At 43.9% G+C, this 23,372-nt stretch overlaps 1 protein-coding gene across 6 annotated transcripts in view; it reads right to left on the bottom strand.

The window, feature by feature from the left end:
- Positions 1–23,372, bottom strand: part of ppfia2 (PTPRF interacting protein alpha 2) — a 645,248-nt gene that overhangs the window by 526,325 nt on the left and 95,551 nt on the right. For 2 of the 6 annotated variants that reach the window (XM_072485157.1, XM_072485158.1), the window contains exon 1: positions 19,803–20,208. The exons of the other annotated variants lie outside the window; for them this stretch is intronic. In XM_072485157.1, coding sequence (XP_072341258.1) covers positions 19,803–19,883 — 81 coding nt within the window. In that variant the 5' untranslated portion in view covers positions 19,884–20,208. Of the gene's footprint in view, positions 1–19,802; positions 20,209–23,372 lie in introns of those variants that run through there. 6 annotated transcript variants of the gene reach the window in all.

Raw genomic sequence — 23,372 nt, 5'->3', positions numbered from 1 at the left:
ATATCAAAGGCCCCCCCATATCAGAGAGTACCCTCATATTGAAGACAAACCCTCCTCCCCCATCCATCATCCTTGCCTGGAAGCTGAAGAGCAATCCAGGCAGAAACAGTGAAAAATCACTGATCTTTTACTTACCTATCCTTCATACCTGCTGCCTGAAACAGAAATGTAGAAAGCAGCAGCTGTTACTTCATAGAAAACCAAAACACATCACAAGTCTTTAAACTCCCTCAGATCCTTTGATCTCAAGTACCCAGCTGTGAAGCTAACCATAAGGTTTCTAAATATTGCAGAGACAAGTGTCTTTACTTTCTGCTTTTCTCAGCAGGAAGCACTTAACTGCCTTTGATGTGGAGACAACCTGTCAATCATAGACCGATGTTTATAAACATTGTGGTTAGTTTCACAGCAGGGTACTTGAGATCCATTCAAGAGTGAAGGGAAATGAAAGTAAACAATTCAGACATCTGGCTGTCTTGGAAGCTATTACCCTGTCAGTTACAGCCAACTAAAAGCTATTTATCTTTGAAAGTGATCAGAAGCCTTGTAGATTTCATCATCCTGACTTTGGATCACTTTAAATGCAGGTCCATTGGGACAAGAAACATGTAGCCTTCAATTGGTTCCGTAAAGTCAATATGTATCCTCTGCCAGTGTCCTGGCCAGTCCCATAGGTGAAGTGGTTGTCGAGGTGAAGTGTTTAATATTTTTGCAAATGACTGGTATTGCCCTACTTTTTCTTCTATTTGTGTGTCAAGTCCCGGCCACAAAAAATTGCTTTGTGCAAGCTCTTTATTCTGCACTATCACTGGATGCAGATGATCCAGGATACAGCTTCATAAGCATAGAAGGATGATCACTCTAATTCTCCAAAGCAATACTCTATTTTGGACAGTTATTTCAAGTTCTCTCATTATATAAGGTCTGAATTCAGGATTCTTCTTTTGCCTGTCCAATGACGATCCTCTTCAGACCATGTGCATGACCCTCCCCATTACCGGGTAATTTTTTGTGTGCCTTTGCATCTGAGACAATGTTATTTTGATCTTCTCTGCCTCGGAGAAGTATGATATGGTGTTCAGAATTTGATTTCAAAATTTACAGGTAATACAAACATTAGAAATGTTGTCACCTGTGATGAGGATAGTTTTGAACTTCAAAAGGACATAAGCATGTTGGTGAATTAGGAAGACAAGTGGCAGATGATGTTCAATGCAGAGAAGTGTGAGGTGATTCATTTTAACAGGGATAATATGGACAGACTGTATAAAATCAAGTGAGAATCTCCAAAGGTGGTGCAGGAACAGAGGGACCTCGGTGCTTATGTATGTAAGTCATTGAAGATGACAGGGCATGTTGAGAGAAATGTTAATAAAGCATATGGTACCTTAGGCTTTATCAATAGGGGCATTGAGTGCATGGGTAAGGTGGTCATGTTGAACTTGTATAAGATACTAATTAGGCCTCATCTGGAGAGTTGCATCCAGTTCTAGGTGCCATACTCAAGTACAGACATGAAGGCATTAGAGAGAGTACACAAGAGATTCACAACAATGATTCCAGGGATGAAGAACTGTAGCTATCAGAATAGACTGGAGAGGTTGGAACTATTTTGCTTGGAGAAAAGAAGGCTAAGAAGAGACTTGACAGAGATATTGCTGAGGGGACTGGACAGGTAAATAGTGAGAAACGTATCACTCAAAAAAACGTCACGAATTAGGGGACCAGGCAGCACGGTGGCGCAGTGATTAGCACTGCTGTCTCATGGCGCTAAGGACCCGGATTCGATCCCGATCACTGTTCATATTCTCCCCCACAACCTAAAGATGTGCAGGCCAGGTGGATTGGCCATGTTAAATTACCCCTGAATTGGAAAAAATCAAAAACATTATTTGGGTACTCTAAATTATAAAAAAGAACTAAAGGACACAAATTCAAAATTTAATAAGGTCGCGAGAGTCCATACATAGAAATATACATAGAAAATAGAAGCAGGAGGAGGCTATTTGGCCCTTCGAGCCTGCTGCGCCATTCATTATGATCATGGGTGATCAAGTTCAATACCTTGATCCCTTTTTACCCCCATATCCCTTGATTCCTTTAGCCCAAGAGCTATCTATAATTCCTTCTTGAAATTACATGAGGTTTTGACCTCAGCTACGTTTTGTGGTCGCGAATTTCACAGATTCACCACTCTCCGGGTGAAGAAATTTCTCCTCTCCTCATTCCTAAAAGGTTTACCCCTTAACCTCAAACTATGACTCCTCGTTCTGGGCTCCCCCACCATCGGGAACATTCTTTCTGAATCTACCCTGAATTTTATAAGTTTCTATGAGATCCCCTCTCACTCTTCTAAACTCCAGTGAATATAATCCTAACTGACTTAGTCTCTCCTCATATGACAGTCCCGCCATCCCAGGAATCAACCTGGTCAACCTTTGCTACACTTCCTCCACAGCAAGAACGTCTTTCCTCAGATAAGGACACCAAAACTGCACGCAGTACTCCAGGTGTAGTCTCACCAATGCCCTATACAATTGCAAATGGAGCATACGGATTATTTACAAACAGTATATTTACACTTCTGGCAGGCCCCTAATGGGTAACTCTCTGGCTGGTGGCTTACTGGCCAACCTTGTATACTGTGGGTAATTGAGGTACCCTGCCCCTCGTGGGGGTGCTCGTACTCCACAAGGAGCATGGGGAGGACAAGTAGGCCCGTAGGCCCCGTGCGGGATATTGCATTCCTCCCCCCCTCAAAGTCCGAAGATTCCCTTGACAAGCGATAAGACGGAGGAGGAGCAGGCTCTCTTCGGCTCCAGTAAGGCCTGATGGTACTGCTGCGCCAGATCAGTCGGCGTATATCATGTCGATGAAAGCTGTCGGCGGCAGGAACGACATGGGGGACAATCGTTGGGAAGCGACTGAACTATGGAGTGGCATTCGAGACCTCCGAGGTCTATGTCTCCATCTCGGAGTCTGATGAAACAACATCAGGCATGTCGGCGTCAAGAGAGACATGAGGCATCACGGCTGGTTGGTTCCGCAATGGAGCTGAAGGATCCAAGGCAAGTTTCTTTCGACAGGCCTCACGAGGGAGCAACCGTCATGAGTGAATGTGATCCAAGTGTCATTTCATTTGTTTCCCCGTACCCGAACTTGGTATGTGACGGACGACAATCCCAGAGCCAGCAAGCACTGTTGTTCTAGTTATGAACGTCGTCAGGAGGGAAGCTGCAAAGTGGCTGATGTTGAACTGGGTGACGCCCTTGCGAATCTTGGTTATGACACACCTTCTCACCGTTGAAAAGCAGAATCAAAATCAGCCGTGTACGAAGTCTGCAATCCATTAACATCTCAGCGAGGGCTACCCTAGTTACTGGGGGTGGCGTAACCCTGTATGAAAATAAAAATCTTGCCAGTCTCACATCCATCGAGCTGGATGCCTGTTTCTTGAGCACTTAATCTTTTGCACGACCTTCTCTGCCAAACCATTCGAAGCCGGATGGCATAGTGAATCCCGTTGTTTTTCACCAAAAGTAGTGAATTCCTCATTCGTGAAGGAAGCCCCGTTATCGGTCACCCCAGGTGGTGATCGACGACATCATATGGACCTCCAGCCACTTCGAGTGGGCATCCACCAAGACGAGGAACATCAAATCAAGAAAGAACTGGCAATATCAGCGTGCACGCGAGCGCACGCGAGCCAAGTGCGTCCTGGCTACTCCCAAGGATGCAGGTGCGCTGTTGCAGGGCACCTCCGGTGCTTCTGGTCGATGAAACACTGCTGGGCCACTGTCTCTATATCGGTGTCCAACCCCATCCACCAGACGTACCTTCTCGCCAGCATCTTCATTTTGGACATCAGGATGTCTGTTGTGATGGTTCTTTAGTATGGCAGCCTGTCCCTTTGCCGGAGCGACAGCCCTGCTGTCCCACGGGAGGATGTTGTTCTCCACGGTCAACTCTGACAACTTTGTGGAGAAAGTCTTCAACTTCGCTGGTAGCTCCTGATGTTGCCCACCATATAACACCAGATGATGCACCTTGGCAAATACAGGATCGGTCTGCGTCCAGTCACGAACACACAAGGCAGTGACGGACAATGAGTCCATGAAGTTCAGGGCAGCAATCACCCATAGGAAGTTTCGTGCATTCGACCTTTGGGGAAGGCGGCTCAAAGCATCAGCATACACAATCTGGGTCCCTGGGCGGTGTTCAAAAATGTATTCATAGGTAGCCAATAACAGAGGCCAGAGCTGAATGTTTACAGATGCAATGAACTGGATAGCCCTGTCCTCACGGAAGAACCCACTCATTCTCGTCCGAGTCATATGCACCCTGTGCACCACCTTAAACTGCATCAGGCTCATCCTTGCACAAGAGGAGGTGATAACGATGACATTTGATAACTATCACTTGACATTGTATTATGATCCTGGACTAGATCTCAACATTTGCTAGGCTGCTGGACAGAAACCCCAATATGTTATTTAATTTGTAAGACTGTGAGGAAAGGATGTTTCGTTCCAGGAGTGATTCCATGCACAAATAGGAGATGATGTATTAAAGCAAACTTTATTATTCACACAGTATTAAATTAACTTTAACATCATACAAGAAATAGCTTACAATTAGCAGTTAAACAATGCTTACCAATAAAATGAAGAACTTTCACTCCTAACTGCTATATATTTTTTATCTCCAATCAATCAAAATCCATCTCAGGTCAAAATCCACTTTTAAATACAGTTAGCAAACACAGGAATACTGCTGTATGGAGATGTCTTGGAGAAACTGCTTTGAGAGAGAGATCCTTCAGGAAACAGCCTGAAAGTTATTGCCTGTGTCAAACTAGGGTTTAACTTCGCAGCATTTGGCAAAAATCTCTTGTTCACAGCAAAATCGAAACTGAAACTCAACACCTGACCACTTCAGCCCCTGACTCCTCCCACTAACTAAATTATCTCTACCTCAGTCACTGGGTTATTACCTTCTTACTAAGGTAAACCACAAACTCTCAATTATCTAAACCCCAAGGAACCTTCTTTCCAAAAACAACATTCCATTAAGCCTATTTAGGTAAACACTATACATGGTTGGAATGAATGATGATCTCATTTTCTTACAATACTTCAATTATCCCTTCTGTCATCACAGTGTCTGCCTGTCTATTAAACCAGGATTTTTAAATCCTTACTGCAATGGATACATAATGATAATAATCTTTTATTGTCACAAGTACAAAGTTACTGTGAAAAGCCCCACATACACACTAACCCAGGGTTTTAACCATGACTGCATCAGATACATGTAATACAATATATATCTGAAACTCATTTCTTCATCACAATCGCATGTATGGTTCTGAGTGAAAATGATAGCCAAATGGTCCATTGTGAGTGAAAATGAATAAGAATGATAGCCAGATGATTGCTTCTGAGTGCAATTGATGTCAAATAGCATCTGCGAATTGACATCAAATTATTGCACCGTGATTGCAATTGAATGTAGTTAATGTCAAATGAAAGCTGCAGAAAACAAATAATGTCAGATGATATGAATATTTGCAGTTTCAATGGGCCAACTGGCCTCCTTCTGTACTGTTAGGATCTAAGTTCCTAACTTCACCTAAGTTCACTTCAGACAATCATTTGTGATTTGCTTGAGTCAAAATGAACTTACGATGTAATTTGTAATACTTGCAATGTGTAGTAGTTTAATAATGCTCTAAAAGTATTAGATAAGGCAGTTAAACAGCTGAAGTCTAGATCTATCATAAGGAAGTAATTGATCTTAATTTTGTCATAAGATTGAATCTTTATTATATTTTGCACGGTAACTACATAACATTAATTACAATCAATAAAAGATGACATCATATTGAAACGGGCATATTGGGGCAGCACGGTGGCACAGTGGTTAGCACTGCTGCCTCACAGCTCCAGGGATCCTGGCTTAAATCCGGCTTTGGGTGCTTCGGTCTGTGTGGAGTGTAGCCATCTGGGATGGCCACTTTCAGTACATAAAATGGGCACTCGCAGAGCCTATAGGGAAATATGGACAATACAAAGCAACAAGCAGGCACAGAGCCTGAATGTGTATTTGAAAGGCAGTCAGCAGGCGGAACCGAAACTCTGGGTCGATTTACATATTGATGGCCCATCTCCGAGGAACAATGGACTAATGCTCAGGTAGCCGATACTGCCTCAGACATTCCGGCGCCATTACCCCAACCAGAAGACACAAACAAAGCAAGGCCAACGGCCACTTAGGACACGCCCAGCCATCAAGGCACCTGCCCCTTTATTGGCTTCGGTCGATGACAATGATCAAGAAGCTGCCCAATTAATTGGGACCAAGTATAAGGGCTGCCTAAAAGCGTGCGAAGCCCCTCCAAGTATAAGAAGGAACCCCCGAGAAAGGTTCGCTCTCTTGGATTTGGCTCTCAAGCGGAAAGACCCTTCCACCAGCATCAGCAGAAGCAAGTAAGTTCAAATTCAACGCTCGCTACCAGACGGACTTAGCTGTACCACGAGTACTTAATGAGGTAATGCATTTTGGAAGGTCTAATGCAGGTAGGGAATATACAGTGAATGGTAGAACCCTCAAGAGTATTGAAAGTCAGAGAGATCTAGGAGTACAGGTCCACAGGTCACTGAAAGGGGCAACACAGGTGGAGAAGGTAGTCAAGAAGGCATATGGCATGCTTGCCTTCATTGCCCGGGCATTGAGTTGGCAAGTCATGTTGCAGCTGTATAGAACCTTAGTTAGGCCACACTTGGAGTATAGTGTTCAATTCTGGGCGCCACACTACCAACAGGATGTGGAGGCTTTAGAGAGGGTGCAGAAGAGATTTACCAGAATGTTGCCTGGTATGGAGGGCATTAGCTATGAGGAGCGGTTGAATAAACTCGGTTTGTTCTCACTGGAACGAAGGAGATTGAGGGGCGACCTGATAGAGGTCTACAAAATTATGAGGGGCATAGACAGAGTGGATAGTCAGAGGCTTTTCCCCGGGGTAAAGGGGTCAATTACTAGAGGGCATAGGTTTAAGGTGAGAGGGGCAAGATTTAGAGTAGATGTACGAGGCAAGTTTTTTACACAGAGGGTAGTGGGTGCCTGGAACTCGCTACCGGAGGAGGTGGTAGAAGCAGGGACGATAGTGACATTTAAGGGGCATCTTGACAAATACATGAATAGGATGGGAATAGAGAGATACGGACCCAGGAAGTGTAGAAGATTGTAGATTGTAGTTTAGTCGGGCAGCATGGTCGGCACGGGCTTGGAGGGCCGAAGGGCCTGTTCCTGTGCTGTACATTTCTTTGTTCTTTGTTGTTCTTAGCTGTACTCCTGTTACCTCTTCGAACCCAACAGGCCCAGATCCGAACAATGGCCATTGTTCCTCTGACCTAAGTGGGCACCCAAAGTTAAGTAGAGGTGTTAGTGATATATATAGTTTAGCCTGCAGTGTTATTGTGCATGAGTAAATCATACTGTGTGTAAATAAAGTAGTATTGACTTTGAACTAACTAACTGGTGTATTGGCTCTTTGGTCGATATTCGGGCTGAAACTTGTGGCAGTATCGAGAGATACCTGGCGACTCTGAAAGCATATTCATAATTAGGATTACGAAAGGCGACCTTATTAACTGCCATATTTATAGCAAGTAAACAGAGCAACAGGAGTTTGCACTTTCTCCCCATGTCTGCATGGGTTTCCTCCGGGTGCTCCTGTTCCCTCCCACAATCCAAAGATGTGCGAGATTAGGTGGACTGGCCATGCTAAATTGCCCCTTAGTGTCCGAAAAGGTTACGGGGATAGGGTGGAGACGTGAGCTTAAGTAGGGTGCTCTTTCCAAGGGATGGTGCAGGCTTGATGGGCCTCCTTCTGCACTGCAAATTCTATGATTCTATGAAACAGTTTACAGTTTGAAGTATACATCCTTGCTAATTAACTTATAATTTATTTTTCAAGTAATGGATCATCTCATGAGGTAAAACACCAGTATCTTTAATTTAGTATGTGCTGTTTAAGATTTAAACATGATTGAAGATGAAATCACAGCTCCTATGAGAAACATTGAACAAAATGTATTTTATGAGTTTCTCACTTGCAATTCCATCTGTTTCCATTTGAAGTATTTAGTAGCTGCACAGTACATAGTTCCACATTGAAATGCTGCCTGCTGTCAATCAAACCATTTTGTTTAACACCCAATATATTATTTTAATAAGTATCACAGTATTGCAGACATCTTTTAAAAGGTTGTAAAAACATAATTTTTCGAGTGTGTTCATCAGATGTTATCCAAAATGTCATGTTTTTTGAACTCAGTCTTACCAATAGCGCAATTGAACTTTTTATTGATTAACACATGTTACTAAATTATCCAAGTGTATCAGGACAATTAGGACTTACTTTGCATTATTTTTAATTTGGAAACTAATCGTCAATTATAACCAAGATGGGTACTCAATTAGAAAATTAAATCAAATAAAGTGCTTGGCAAGCAAACCCTTCTTGACCACTTTCTCTCCTCTTGGTCTCTCCAAAAGGTACTGCTTATTCGATATGTGTCACTTCCTTATGTCACCCTGCTCAAGACTCCCTTATTCAAATGCAAACTTTTTCAATTTAGTTAAGTTTCAAAACGGATCAGAAAGTAATCTGTTCATGTCTCAGTCCAGGTACAACACAAAAAAAACTTGCTTGACACTCCAATGCAGTACTGTGCAGGTGCAACACTGTCAGAGATACATATAAATATAAGAACATGCGAATTAGGAGCAGAAGTAGGTTACACGGTCCTTCGAGGCTGCTCCGACATTCAATAAGATCACGGCTGATCTGATTGTAACCTTCCACCTGTCATGATATGCAAACATGCAACCAATGAACACTCAGAATAGGACACAACCAATGGTCAGGACACTCAGAGGTGGCATCACCACAAGGGGCATGACATAAACACTATAAAAGGGATGAGGCATTCACACCCTGCCTCTTTCCACAGACAGACATCTAGAGAGTTAGACAGAGTTGATCAGCAGCATCACACCCCAGCACGTGGCTTAGAGCAAGCTGGTACAGTTAGACTAAGTTACTACAGTTAGATTAGCAGAGAGTCAAACTCATTTGAGAACTGTGTTAATAGTTCAAGAAACACATTGAACTCATTTCAGAGCCTGGAGCATCTTTAGTTAAGACTACATCAAGTAGCAGCCTGTGTTATCCGAAGCAGCATAACACAACACCACCCACCCTGGTAATCTTGTTTATCAAGAAACTGTCCATCTCTGCCATGAAAACATTCAAGGACTCTGGGCGGGATTCTCCCGCAATTGGCAGGGTAGCCCGTACCGGCGCCAAGAGCGGCGTGAACCACTCCAGCGTCGGGATGCCCGGAAGTTGAGAAACCCTCCACACTTCCGGGGGCTAGGCCAGCGCTGGAGAGGTTGGCGCCGCGCCAACCGATGCTGAAGGGCCGCCGCCGACCGGCGCGATTTGGTGCATGCGCAGGACTGCCGGCGTGTTCTGGCACATGCGCAGAACCTCCGGCGTGTTTCCTGCGTATGTACAGAGGGTTTCTTCTCCGCGCCGGCCATGGCAGAGCCTTAGAGGCCAGCGCGGAGGGAAAGAGTGTCCCCATGGCACAGGCCCGCCCGCAGATCGGTGGGCCCCGGTTGCGGGCCCGGCCACCGTGGGGCCCCCCCCCCGGGGCTGGATCCCCCGCGCGCCCCCGTGAACCCCGCTAGACGGCCGACAAGCCAGGTCCCACCGGGATGGACCATGTCCATTTCACGCCGGCGGGACTGGCTGAAAGCGGGCGGCCGCTCGGCCCATCGGACCCCGGAGAATTGCCGGGGGGGTCCGCTGCCAACGGCCCCCGAACGGCGCAGTGCAATTCCCGCCCCGCCCGAAAACCGGCGCCGGAGAATTCGGCAGCCGGCGTCGGAGCGGCGGGATGGGATTCACGCTGTCCCCCGGCAATTCTCCGACCCGGCAGGGGGTCGGAGAATCCCACCCTCTGTTTCCACTGCATTTTGAGGAAGGAAATTCCAAAGACACACTGCCCTCTAAGAGAATGCTTTGGGGGCACCAGTTTGAATCCCATCAGGGCAGTTTGTGAAATTTGAATTTAACAAAAAGTCTAGAATTAGAAGTCCAATGATGACCATGAAACCATTGTCCAATGTGGTAAAAACCCATCTGGTTCTGGATGGTCTGGCCAACTCCAGACCCATAGCAGTGTGGTTGACTCTTAAATGCTCTCTGAAATGGCCCAGAAAGCTCAAAGCAATGAAACCAGCATCGACCTAGGTACCGGAACAACTACGGCAAACTCAGCCCTGCCAACACTGCAAACTCCTCCTTACTAACATCTGGGAGCTGGTGCCAAAATTAGGAGAGCTATCTCACAAACAAACCAAGCAGTAGCCTGACATAGTATTACTCACAGAATAATACCTTACAATGTCCGTGACACCTCCATCACAATCCCTGGAAATGCCCTATCCCACTGGAAGAACAGACCCTGCTGAGGTGGCAGCACAGTAGGATACAATCGGGTGGGAGTTGCCTTGGGAGTCCTCAACATCGACTGGACACCGTGAAGTTTCATGGCATCAGGTCAAACATGGGCAATCACCCAATCAGTTGATGAATCAGTACCCCACCATACTGAACACCACATTCGGCACAGTGACACAGCGGTTAGTACTGCTGCCTCGCAGCGCCAGGGACCTGGGTTCAATTCTGGCCTTCGGTGACAGTCTGTGCAGAGTTTGCATGTTCTCCTGATGTCTTCCTGGGTTTCCTCCGGATGCTCCAGCTTCCTCCACAGTCCAAAGTGCAGGTTAGGTAGATTGGCCATGTTAAATTGCCCCTTAGTGTCCAAATATATGTAGGTTAGGTGCGGTTATGAGGATAGTTGTGTAGTGGGCCTAGGTAGGGTGCTCTTTCAGAGCATTGGTGCAGACATGGTGGGATGAATGACCTCCTCCTGCATAGTAGGGATTCTATGAATTTGGAGGGATCAATGAGTGTGGCAAGGGTGTAGAATGTACTCTGGGTGGGAATTGCAATGTCCATCACCAATAGTGGTTCGGTAGCACCACTGCTGATCAACGTGGTCGAGTCCGAAAGGACATAACACCTAGACTGGGGCTGCAGCAGGTGGTGAAGGAACCAACAAGAGGTAAAGAGATACTTAATCTCATCCTCACCAACCTGTCTGTCACAATCTGGTCCATGACAATATCGGTAGGAGTGTCCTTGTGCAGACAAGTCCTGTCTTAGCACTGAGGATACCCTCCATCGTGTTATGTGCGCTACCACCATACTAAATGGGATAGATTTCGAACAGATCTAGCAACACAACACTGGGTAACCATGGGGCACATTGGACCACGTTAGGAAATAGAGATAGTTTTATCTGGCTTTATGTTTAAACTTCATTCATATTTATGTAGTTGTGTATTATGGAAACATGAGTTTTGATTTCACTCTTAAAAGGTTGTCTGTAGGTCATAGAATCATAGAATCCCTACAGTGCAGAAAGAGGCCATTCGGCCCATCAAGTCTGCACTGATCCTTTGAAAGAGCACTTTACACATGTCCACTCCCCCATCCACCTCACCTTATCCCCGTAACCCTATAACCTAACCTGCACATCCAAGGATACTAAGGGGCAATCTATCATAGCAAATCCACCTAACCCACACATCTTTGGATTGTGGGAGGAAACTGGAGCACCCGGAGGAACCCACGCAGACACAGGAAGAAGGTACAAACTCCACACAGGCAGTGACCCAAGGCCGAAATTGAATCCGGGACCCTGGTGCTGAGTTTGTTTTTGTACTTGTAATTTAATGAAGTTTTAAAACTTTTAATATAGGGAAAATAAACTATTCAAGTGCCCACCTGGGCTATTTCAATTCAGTTGAAACAAGGTGACCCAGAAGCAAATAGCCTTTCTCAGATTCTGCTGGAACAGACAGGAAGCAGAGCTACAGAGAGCAGGTCCCAAAGAACAGAAAGGTCCCAAAACTAGGGAAAGGGATTGAAGGAAATTCCAAGAACACCTTCTAGATAAAAGGAAAGAACAGGAATCTGGAAAAAGATCCTATTAAGTGAAGTTAAGAGTGAGGAGCAGAGGATCCAAGTTAAAAACCAGGGCGGAAGGAAACAGACCTGTAATGGCGTGGGTTTGTGAAAGGACTATACTCCATTTGGAAAATGCTTTTTTGGGCTACAAATGGAATACATCCAAAAGTGAAGTGTTTCCAGAGAATGCCCTGGGGAAAGGGCCAGATTTGAGTGCCCTATCATTTAAGCTGGCCAGGAGTCGGTTCAGGTATTTGGGTATTCAGGTGGCCCATGATTGGGCCACAATGTATAAATGAAATCTGGCTGGCTTAGTGAGGAGGGGTGAAAGGGGATCTGAAGAGCAGGGATGCCCTTCCACTTTTATTAGCAGAACGGGTGCAGACGGTCAAGATGAACATCCTGCCGAGATTTCTGTTTGTGTTTCAGTCCCTTCCGATGTTCCTGCCAAAGGCTTTCTTTGGTAAGGTGGACAGGTGAATTTTGGCTTTAGGATGGGTTGGCAAGGTGCCGTGGATTCAGCACCAATTGAGAAGATAGAGCAGCTGTGGGAGGAGTAGCTGGGCATGAAGTTGGGATGTGGGGTGTGGAGTGAGATTAAACACAGGGTCAATGCAATGTGTCCTGTGCCAGGATAAGCTTGCTACAGTTCAAAGTGGTGCATAGGGCACACAGGACGTGGGCACGAATGAGTGAGTTCTTTGCAGAATTAGAGGATACGTGTGAGAGATGTGGAGGTGGTACCGGCAAATCATATCCATATACTTTGGTCATATCTGCAATTGGTGGGGTTCTGGAGCTCAATATTTGAAACATTGTCGAAAATTATGGGGGTAAAGATGTGACAGGGCCCTCTGGTGAGAAACCTTGGGGTGTCGGAGCTGTTGGAGGGAAGGGGGCTGATGTAGTGGCTTTTGTCACGCTGATCGCACGTCAACAAATTCTGCTGGAGAGGTCGGTGGAGCCACCGATGGTGTCGGCGTGTCTTGGGATTATAGCAGAATTCCTTAAACTGGAGAAGATTAAATTTGCCCTTTGGGGCTCAGAGTGGGTGGTTCTGGGCAATGTGGAAGTTGTTCTTGTCCCTATTTGAGGAGCTAATCTTTGCCAGCAGGTAGGAGGGGCATGGAAAGGGGGTGGCGTGTTAAAGGGAGAAAATGTCAAATTGTGGGGATTGTGTTGTGTTTTTAAATGATTGTGTTCATGTTTATGTATGCTTTGGTTTGAATAAAAACAAATATATTAAAAGAACATGGAAAGAACAAAGAACAAATATCACAGGAACAGGCCCTTCGGCCCTCCAAGCCTGCACCGACCATGGTGCCTGCCTAAACTAAAACCGTCTGTCTGTATTCTTCTATTCCCACCCTATTCATGTATTTGTCTAGATGCCCCTTAAATGCCCCTATTGTACCTGCTCCCACCACCTCCCCATGCAGCGTGTTCCATATATTTGCCACCCTCTGTGTAAAAAACCTGCCTCGCATATCTGTTCTGAACTTTTCCCCACACATATTAAACCTATGTCCCCCAGTACTTGACTCTCCTACCTTAGGAAAGAGCATCTGACTATCCACTCTGTGCATGCCATTCATAATCTTGTAGACCTCTATCAAGTTGCCTCTCAACTTCCATCATTCCAGTGAGAACAGACCGAGTTTATCTAACCTCTCCTCATAGCTAATACCCTCCATACCAGGCAACATCCTAGTAAACCACTTATGTACCCTCTCCAAAGCATCCACATCCTTCTGGTAGTGCGGCAAGCAGAATTGTGCACGATATTCCAAATGAGGCCTAACTAAGGTCCTATACAGCTGCAACGTGACTTGCCAATTTTAATATTTAATGCCCCGACCAATGAAGGCCAGCATGCCATATGCCTTTTTGACTACCTTATCCACATGCGTTGCCACTTTCAGTGATCGGTGGACATGCATGCCCAGAACTCTCTGCCTGTCGGTACTCGCAAGAGTTCTACCATTTATTGTGTAATTCCGACATGCGTTGGACCTTCAAAAGTGCATTACTTCACACTTGTCTGGATTAAACTCCATCTGCCATTTTTCCGCCCAAGACTCCAACCAGTTTATATCCTGCTGTATCCTCTGACAATCCTCTTCACTATGCACAACTCCACCAACTTTTGATTCTGCAAATCAGACCAGCTACATTTTCTTCCAAATCATTTATATACACCACGAACAACAAAGGCCCCAGAACAGATCCCTGTGGAGCGCCGCTAGTCACAGCCTTCCATTCAGAAAAACACACTTTACTGTTACCCTCTGTATTCTGTTCCCAAGCCAGTTCTGTATCCAACTTGCAGCTCTCCTCAATCCCATGTGACTTCACCTTTTATACCAGTCTACCATGAGCTATCTTGTCAAAGACTTTACTGAAAAATGCCTTTAGATATATGCAGGTGAGGTCTTTTGTGAGGCGACAGGTGAGGGAATTCCCGTTGCTCCCGGCACAAGAAGTTCAAGATAGGGTGATCTTGGGTGTATGGGTCGGGGAGGGCAAGGTGTCGGAAATACACCAGGAGTTGAAAGAAGAGGGGGAAGCGCTGGTAGAAGAGTTGAAGGGTAAATGGGAGAAGGAGCTGGGGGAGGAGATCGAGGAAGGTCTGTGGGCTGATGCCCTAGGTAGGGTTAATTCCTCCTCCTCGTGTGCCAGGCTCAGCCTGATACAATTTAAGGTGGTCCACAGAGCGCACTTGACGGGGGCGAGGTTGAGTAGGTTCTTTGGGGTAGAGGACAGATGTGGAAGGTGCTCATGGAGCCCGGCGAACCATGTCCATATGTTTTGGTCATGCCCGGCACTGGAGGGGTTCTGGAGAGGAGTGGCGGGAGCAATATCTCAGGTGGAGAAAGTCCGGGTTAAGCTAAGCTGGGGGCTAGCAATATTTGGAGTAGTGGACGAACCGGGAGTGCAGGAGGCGAAAGAGGCCAGCGTTCTGGCCTTTGCGTCCCTAGTAGCCCAGCGAAGGATCTTGCTGATGTGGAAGGAGGCGAAGCCCCCCAGCCTGGAGGCCTGGATAAATGACATGGCTGGGTTCATAAAGTTGGAGAGGATTAAGTTCGCCTTGAGAGGGTCTGCGCAGGGGTTCTACAGGCGGTGGCAACCGTTCCTAGACTATCTAGCGGAGCGTTAGAGGAAGGTCGGTCAGCAAAAGCAGCAACCTTGGGGGGGGGGGGGGGGGGGGGAAAGGGGGGACTGCCTGGGAGGGTGGATGAGCAAGAGATAACCCGCGGGGATAGACCGCGGGGCAGCACGGTAGCCTTGTGGATAGCACAATTGCTTCACAGCTTCAGGGTCCCAGGTTCGATTCCGGCTTGGGTCACTGTCTGTGCGGAGTCTGCACATCCTCCCCGTGTGTGCATGGGTTTCCTCCGGGTGCTCCGGTTTCCTCCCACAGTCCAAAGATGTGCAGGTTAGGTGGATTGGCCATGATAAATTGCCCTTAGTGTCCAAAATTGCCCTTAGTGTTGGGTGGGGTTACTGGGTATGGGGATAGGGTGGCGGTGTTGACCTTGGGTCGGGTGCTCTTTCCAAGAGCCGGTGCAGACTCGATGGGCCAAATGGCCTCCTTCTGCACTGTAAATTCTATGATCTATGATAACATGAAGGGTTGGGGAAACTGGCACGTACGGGTGAGGGCCAGTGTACAAAGCTGTGTAAATATATCATTTTGCCATGTATATATCTTGCTCTGCGCGATTTCTCTTTTTTTTTTTGTTACCGGGGGGGGGGGGGGGGGGGGGAATCTGACAAGATTCATAATATCCCTACTTGTCCAAGGTTCCCTCTACTTGCCACCCTTATCTTTGTCCTCACAGGTACATGCCAGTCCAGAATTCGAATCTACTGACATTTGAAAGCCTAACACATGCCAGAATTTGATTTTCCCTCAAACAGCCTCGCCCAGTCAACACTCTCCAGATCCTGCCTAATGCTGTTGTAATTAGCCTTCCCCCAGTCTAACACCCTCACCTGAGGACCACTCTTGTCCTTTTCCATAAGCAGCTTAAAACTTACAGAATTATGATCACTGTTCCCAAAATGATCTCTTACTGAAACTTCGATCACCTGGCTGGGCTCATTCCCCAGCACCCCAGGTCTAATATGGCCCCTTCCCAAGTTGGGCTATTTACATATTATTTCAAGAAACCCTCCTGGACGTTCCTTACAAATTCTGCTCCATCCATGCCTCTAGCAGTAAGTGTGTCCCAGTCAATATAGGGAAAGTTAAAATCACCCACCAAAACAACCCTATTGTTTATGCATCTTTCCAAGATCTGTCTGCATATCTGCTCCTCTATCTCCCGCTCGCTGTTAGGAGGTCTGTAGTAAACCCCCAACATTGTGACAGCATCCTTCCTATACCTGAGCTCTACCCATATTGCCTCACTGCCTGAACCCTCCAAGGTGTCCTCCCTCAGCACAGCTGTGAAATTCTCCTCAACCAATAATGCAATTCCCCCACCCCTTTTGCATCCCCCTCTACACTGCCTGAAGCATCTAAATCCTGGAATGTTTAGTTGCCAATCCTGTCCCTCTGTAATAGCAACAACATCATAATTCCACGTACTAATCTAAGTTCTAAATTCATCTGTTTTACTTGAAATAATCCTCACATTGAAACTAATGCACTTCAGCCCACCAGCCCTGCTGCACTGAACAACCACTCCCTGCCTCTTAATCTTACTGGCCTTAGTCTGTACCTCTCCCTCAGTTATTTCTCCCGCTGACCTACTGCTCTGGTTCCCACCCCCCTGCTATACTGGGCAGTTCAAAAGGAATATGATGTAATACTCTCCACTTGTCTGGATGAGTGCAGATCCAACAACACTCAAGAAGCTTGACATCACGCTGGACAAAGCAGCTTGTTTGATTGCTACTCCTTTCACAAACATTCACCATCCTTGATGAACAGTGGCAGCCATGTGTACCATCTACAAGATGTACTGCAGGAACTCACCTAGGCAGCACCTTCCAAACCCACAACTACTACCATCTAGAAGGACAAGATCAGTCGATACCTAGAAACACCACTGCCACCACCTGGAGGTTCCCCTGCAAGTCACTCACCATCCTGACTTGGAAATATATCACCATTCCTTCAAAGCCGCTGGGTCAAAATCCTGGAACTCACTCACTAACAGTAATGTGGTATATTTTTACCTGAGAATATAACTATATTGAATCAGAATCCACAAATTCCAGTCACACTTTTAAATATTACATTTAAATATTTATTAATAAACTAGAACTTAAACACACACGATTATATTTACGCAGTTAAAATTAGTCTTACAGGACATTACCCCAAAAAGGATTTTCTGCTTGGTTAGACTCACAAATAAGCACCCCTTTGGGCAATAATCTCTTATAGATATTTATAAACAATTCCAGCAATATTACCACAAAGTAACCCCCACTGTTGCTGTCGGGAAGGAATGTCACAGGTCATCTCTTGTTCATTCCCACTCTGCTGAGGAAATTAAAGACATTTTAAAACAACACCCTGCCATCTAAAAAAAGACACTTTTCTGGGTTGACTGAAAACGACCTCACTCTGCTTCCAAGTTCTATCCCAGTACAGAGCACCACTCCAGAAGGTCTTACACAGCCACTCCCTCTAAGCGCTTGACATCTCTACTTAAGTACTTTGTCTCCTCTTTCATCTTGATTCCATTGTCCTTATCCTCCTTTGAAATTTACCTTTCCCAGAATGTAAGAATGAATCTTTTATGTTTTCCGTATTGCCACTACTTTCAGGGTGAATAACATTTAATAACCTTGCCTTATTTATTTTTGACCTTTACCAAGATGTAAACCCTTTTTACTTCCCTTTGAAATTTAACAACTGAGCACAACAAATCTGCTTTATCTCCGAATGCAAATTTCTATCCATGTCCTATTTGCCTATAGAAAATTAAACTTGGTCACCTTTACTTTAAATGCCTGCCTTTCACACCTAGAACGCTTTGATGCCCTCAACCCTCACCCATTCCCCAGCTTATTCATATTATGTTCACACACAGACACACATACTGCCATAAGCCTGCTTCACAGAATAACACAATAATCCCCAACAATATTAAAAATAATACTCTTTCTTCACATCAGTTACAGAGAGATATCAAGAGAAACTTTATAACATGCAATCTATCCACTCATTTAGATGTGGAATGGTCTAGAGCAAAGTGGAAGATCCAAAAAAGAGAAGAAATATAATGTTAATTTGAAAATGCATGGATTTCTGAGAAGTAGATATTTTTAAAATGCAGTTAGTAGATAAATATCAACCTTATTTTTTTAATGTATTTACTGAAGCAGTTTTTATTAACAATTTTTCACACATTGACTAATTAGTTGCTTTGGTGGTAAAGTACTTTTTCATTATGATGTGACAGAGTAGTTTCAGCTGTAGACAGTCAAAATGATCTTCAAGCGAATTGACAGAAGAATAAACAAAAAAACCAAAACTGAACCTAGACTATCAATGAATGATTCAATGTGGCAAGGTGATTTGGATCTGTCACATTACAGCTAAATGTTAGTTGCTAGTGCAGAAATTATCCCTCAGGTGTCATGCCTAAATTTTCAAATCCTTCATTTCACACAGACCCCTATGTATTAAATGTACAAGATTCAGCACTCTTTACAATCTGGGAATATATTTTACCGCAATTGAATAAAAAACATTTACATAACTTCTTTAATACAATTTCATTTTTTTTTAATTGACCAGATATGAACTAACTGTCCAACTGTTTAGATTTTAAATTATTATAAGTGCCATAATAATATATATCTTTTGTTATTCGTTTTTTTAATGCAAGAATAGTAACATTCCTGAAAGTGTCAATCAACATTTTTAATCTAACTTGTATATTATTCCATATGTGACTATGGCATTATCTCCACTTAGAGTAAAGTTCAAATTATTTGCTTTGATCAATTGCTCTATATGATTCAAAACCCAGAATGGTTGTTATATATGCAGTTTAGCAAAGATATCTAATTAAATGATCCATATTTTCGAAATGATAACAATTCTCCATAAAACAAAAAAATCCTGAAAGCACTATTCACAAGGCATGATTCATTTAAACGAAGCAGACAAGTTCTGTGAAATTAACCAGCGCACTCCATACCCTAGGTATCTGGGATTATATTGTATTTTCTGTAAATATTATAGCAGTCAAATTATTTCTGACAATCTTACCATCCAACTATAAAGCATGAAGCAAAATTCACAACATGGGCAACAGAAGTGATGCAATGTAATTATTCTGCAAACTCAAACGCAATTTCTAAAGATGCACTATTTAATTTATGGCTGGCTTCAAGGAAAATGTATTTTTAAATGTTAATGGTTTACATTACTGTATCTGTACTGACCAATTTCCCTATTGTACATTAATGAAGGCAAGTTTTTCATGCAACAATTATTCTTTTAAAAATATAGATATTTCAACATGAATAGGTATAAAGCTAAATCATTTGTTTCATACCAGTGAAAAAGCCTCATTCCACAATAAATTTAAAAATGTACTGAATTAAAATAGATAGTACTCTACAGAACTACATGTGATATCATAAATTTTCTAATATTTTAACTATTCCTGTGGAGATGATTAATTAAAATTGCAACATGATGTAACTTGATGATTGCACTTACCTGAAAGGTATTAAATCGCGTTCCATTGGGTGGATGAACCTTAACAGAGTCAGTCCCCGTGCTCATGTCAGAAAAAATCATTATTGGAAGCAACAGTAATATAATCCACAAGTCGGCACAAATGTAAAGATATACATAAAGCTCAGCTCGCTGCTAAATCCTATCTTGTATTATTGGTAGCTTCGATGCAAATGAAATTTGTGTTTTCCCAACTATGGTTTTCCGTGGCAGCAGTTAATGTTGACAGCTTGTTCCCACAACTGTAGGTTTGATCCAAAGATAATCATTCCTTGCACCTTCTATAACAGTCACTGAAATTGAAACTCAATGTTAAAAAAACCGAAGCTGATAGAATTACTAGGATCATCTGTGAGTAGAGCTCATGCGGACACTGCGTAGTGGACCTATCCATCTGCTCCCAACAATAACCAGCCTAGTGATTATGCTCAGCATCAGAACTCATCTAACCAATTACATTGTGTCAGTGTTCACACAGAAAATGTACACTGTAAGGCAGGGGACCTCTTCTGACGAACTAGTAATCTTTATTTTGCCAATTATCGGTTGCCTTTTCACCCATACCGAAAAGAAAATTCACCTATTAACCAAATTGCAAAAAGTTACAGCTTTGAAAATGAGTCAAATAATATATAAAGAATAGAATTAATGAAAAAGTATGAGATGATATGCTTATAGTAATGTCATTTTAATGTTTTTGAATCAGCTATTTGCAGACTTTAACACACATACATGTTGAATACTTTGTTAATATCGCTGTGGATTTGATATTTAGGTCATGTTCCCTGCTCTGTTGATGTTAATTCTAGGATTGTCAAAAAAATCCAAGAGCAATTCCATGCTAAACATCAGCAGAATAATGTTTGCTTGTTCTGAGGGCTTTAATCATAGGAAATGTATTATAAGTTGGAGAATCTGCATCACATCCTTTAACATGTTTCCAAGATTTATAGTGTAAAGTGGTACTAAATCTGACTTGAAAACATGGGCAGAATCTTACCACCCATTTTTGGGTTTGGAACTTGACAATTATTCTTGAACCAGAGTAACACAATCAAAATTCCAACTCCAGGTTCATCAACCAGTCAGGGAGGGAGAGAGGCATGTTACACCATCCTGTCCAAGGAAGAATTTTAAATTAAAGGGACCACGGCAAGTGTCAGAGAAGCTTGCCAGCCCTTGGACTTTTCAGGCTACCACCCAGGTCTCTCATTCTTATCTGGAGGTGTTGCTGAAAGATTTCAGGAATTGCAGTGAGGTTATCTTTTCTAGTCAGAAGAAAGAAGACAAACCCTCCAACTAAGCAAGCATGGATGGAAGTGGCCAAGGAAGTCAGCAGTAGCAGTGCTCCTCTACCACCTGCAGACACTGCACAAAGAGGATCTAGAACCTCAGGAAGACACAAGTGAATGGCATCACACTTTACCCACAAGTCCCATATTATTATGCCCTGCTTTCAGCCACAGGTCAACATTTGAAGTTGCACTTAATTCTTCTCCCTGCATCTAACTCACATACCCATCAGGCCAGCCGACATGACACTCACCCTCATTCTATTATCCTCTCACATCTATTCCTCACAGTCATCCTCCACAAATTATGTCCTTCGTTCCCCTGCACACAGGGGCTGTTTAGCACAGGGCTAAATCACTGGCTTTGAAAGCAGACCAAGGCAGGCCAGTGGTTCAATTCCCGTAACAGCCTCCCCGAACAGGCGCCGGAATGTGGCGACTAGGGGCTTTTCACAGTTACTTGATTTGAAGCCTACTTGTGACAATAAGCGATTTTCATTTCATTTCATTCAAGTTATGAGCACTCCCATCTCTCTGCTTTCGATCCTTGGGGAAAATAGCACACTGGGATGAGATGAGGTCAGGGATGAGATGAAATTGGCTGTCCAGTGACAGGCATCTTGTTGGCCACTGTAATGCTTGCCTACCTGGTTCACTGGAGAGATCTTGTTCCAAGAAGCTATTGATGTCAGCAGCAACATGCCGTGAGGACTTGAGTCTTTTGACACACTGATGCTCAGCCTTTTTGACAGAACTGTTCTTTACCTGTAGGACATGTGTTGAGGGATCTTGTCTCCTTCTAGTTGGATCTTGATGACCATCCCATCTGCCCTGTGGGGGAATACTAAGAGAAGGCAGCTCATACTGCTTCTAATGTTTCTCCTGCTGCTGAAGCAGTTGCAGAGGTGTGGCCTCTGCTTTTGACCCACAGAAGAGGTGGGAGGTAGACCTGCATGAGTTGCTGCCAAGCCCTGCTGAAGGCTGACCGCAGGGTAGTGCCACTGAAGATAAGTATTTTTCAATAAATTGACAATCACCCGTCAAGCACGGATCACAGTTTCTGAGAAAGTGCTTTGAACAACAATCTGTCATTGGCCATGGTTTGCGCTCTTCAATGTAGCTGATCAAAGCCTTCACAACTTGTCAGTCTCACAGGAAAGGTTTTTTGCATCATACACTTGCCTCTGACCCTCGTGAATTGTTGACATGTTGGGGAACAGGTTCAAAGGCTGGGAAATCCAGGATTCAGTGCGGAAGCACTTCATAATTGTCTCCTTAACAGCCTCACCAACTATTAATTGCTTATTCAATAGAATAGGTTCCTCAATTGCCTTCAAACCACCCTAGTGAATGCCAGAGAAGAGCAAGATTATGTCTCCATCCATTGTCAATTTCTGGGACTTTCCAACCCCAATCACCCTTGAACATTCCCCTAACAGGCTAGGATAATTTCCTTTTTCCTGCCCCAATTACCTGTTAAGTAACCATTCCTCAGTACTTCCTGCAACTGACTGTGACAATGGCCCATAGTTTGAAATTCTATTATGAAATAGAGATTAACAATTCAAAAAAAAGGCAAATAAATTTAAGGTGTGAGAATAATTTTCTTCTATAAAAAGAAAACAAAACAAATAAAATGAAAGGGACACTTACCATGTGCTCCCACTGGGGAACAACACTCACTCAGAACCCACCATGAATGCATACCCATTGATTTTCCATCCAAACAAAAAGAATCATAGGCAATGTGACTAGACGTTATTAGAATGTACTCATTTCTTTGCTGGGAGCCATGAATCAGCCATAAAAAAATACTCCCACAGATTTACCTTTCTCTATAAGCATTTGAAGATAAAACACAGTACTGACACAAATAAATATTGCTGAGTATATAGCAAGTCAGTTGACTGATATAACTTGTACATATTATGTTATGCATGCCATGGGAACAAATAAACTATACTGCAAGGAAGAATTTCTCTGGAACAAAACACAATGGCCCTGGAATTTCCTTGGACTTTCTGCCACTGCACCACCATAACTTTGTTGAAAATGAGTGTGAGGAATTGAACAAACAAATGTGATATAAAATAGTTAGTTCAAATATTAGTTACAGTAATGTAGATGTGGGCCAGTCTAATAGTAGTGAGTTCACAAAGGACAAAGGAATTCAGAAAGCATGGCAAGGATGGGGAAAAGGATGCTGGGTAACAAGAGGCCCAGGGTTAAGGAATGCAAAGTGAGCCAATCAAGATGTATG

This window comes from Scyliorhinus torazame, chromosome 19 (assembly GCF_047496885.1).
Source record: "Scyliorhinus torazame isolate Kashiwa2021f chromosome 19, sScyTor2.1, whole genome shotgun sequence".
NCBI lineage: Eukaryota > Metazoa > Chordata > Chondrichthyes > Carcharhiniformes > Scyliorhinidae > Scyliorhinus > Scyliorhinus torazame.
Note: the sequence above shows the minus strand (reverse complement) of the source record. Positions and strands in the feature narration are given on the sequence as shown.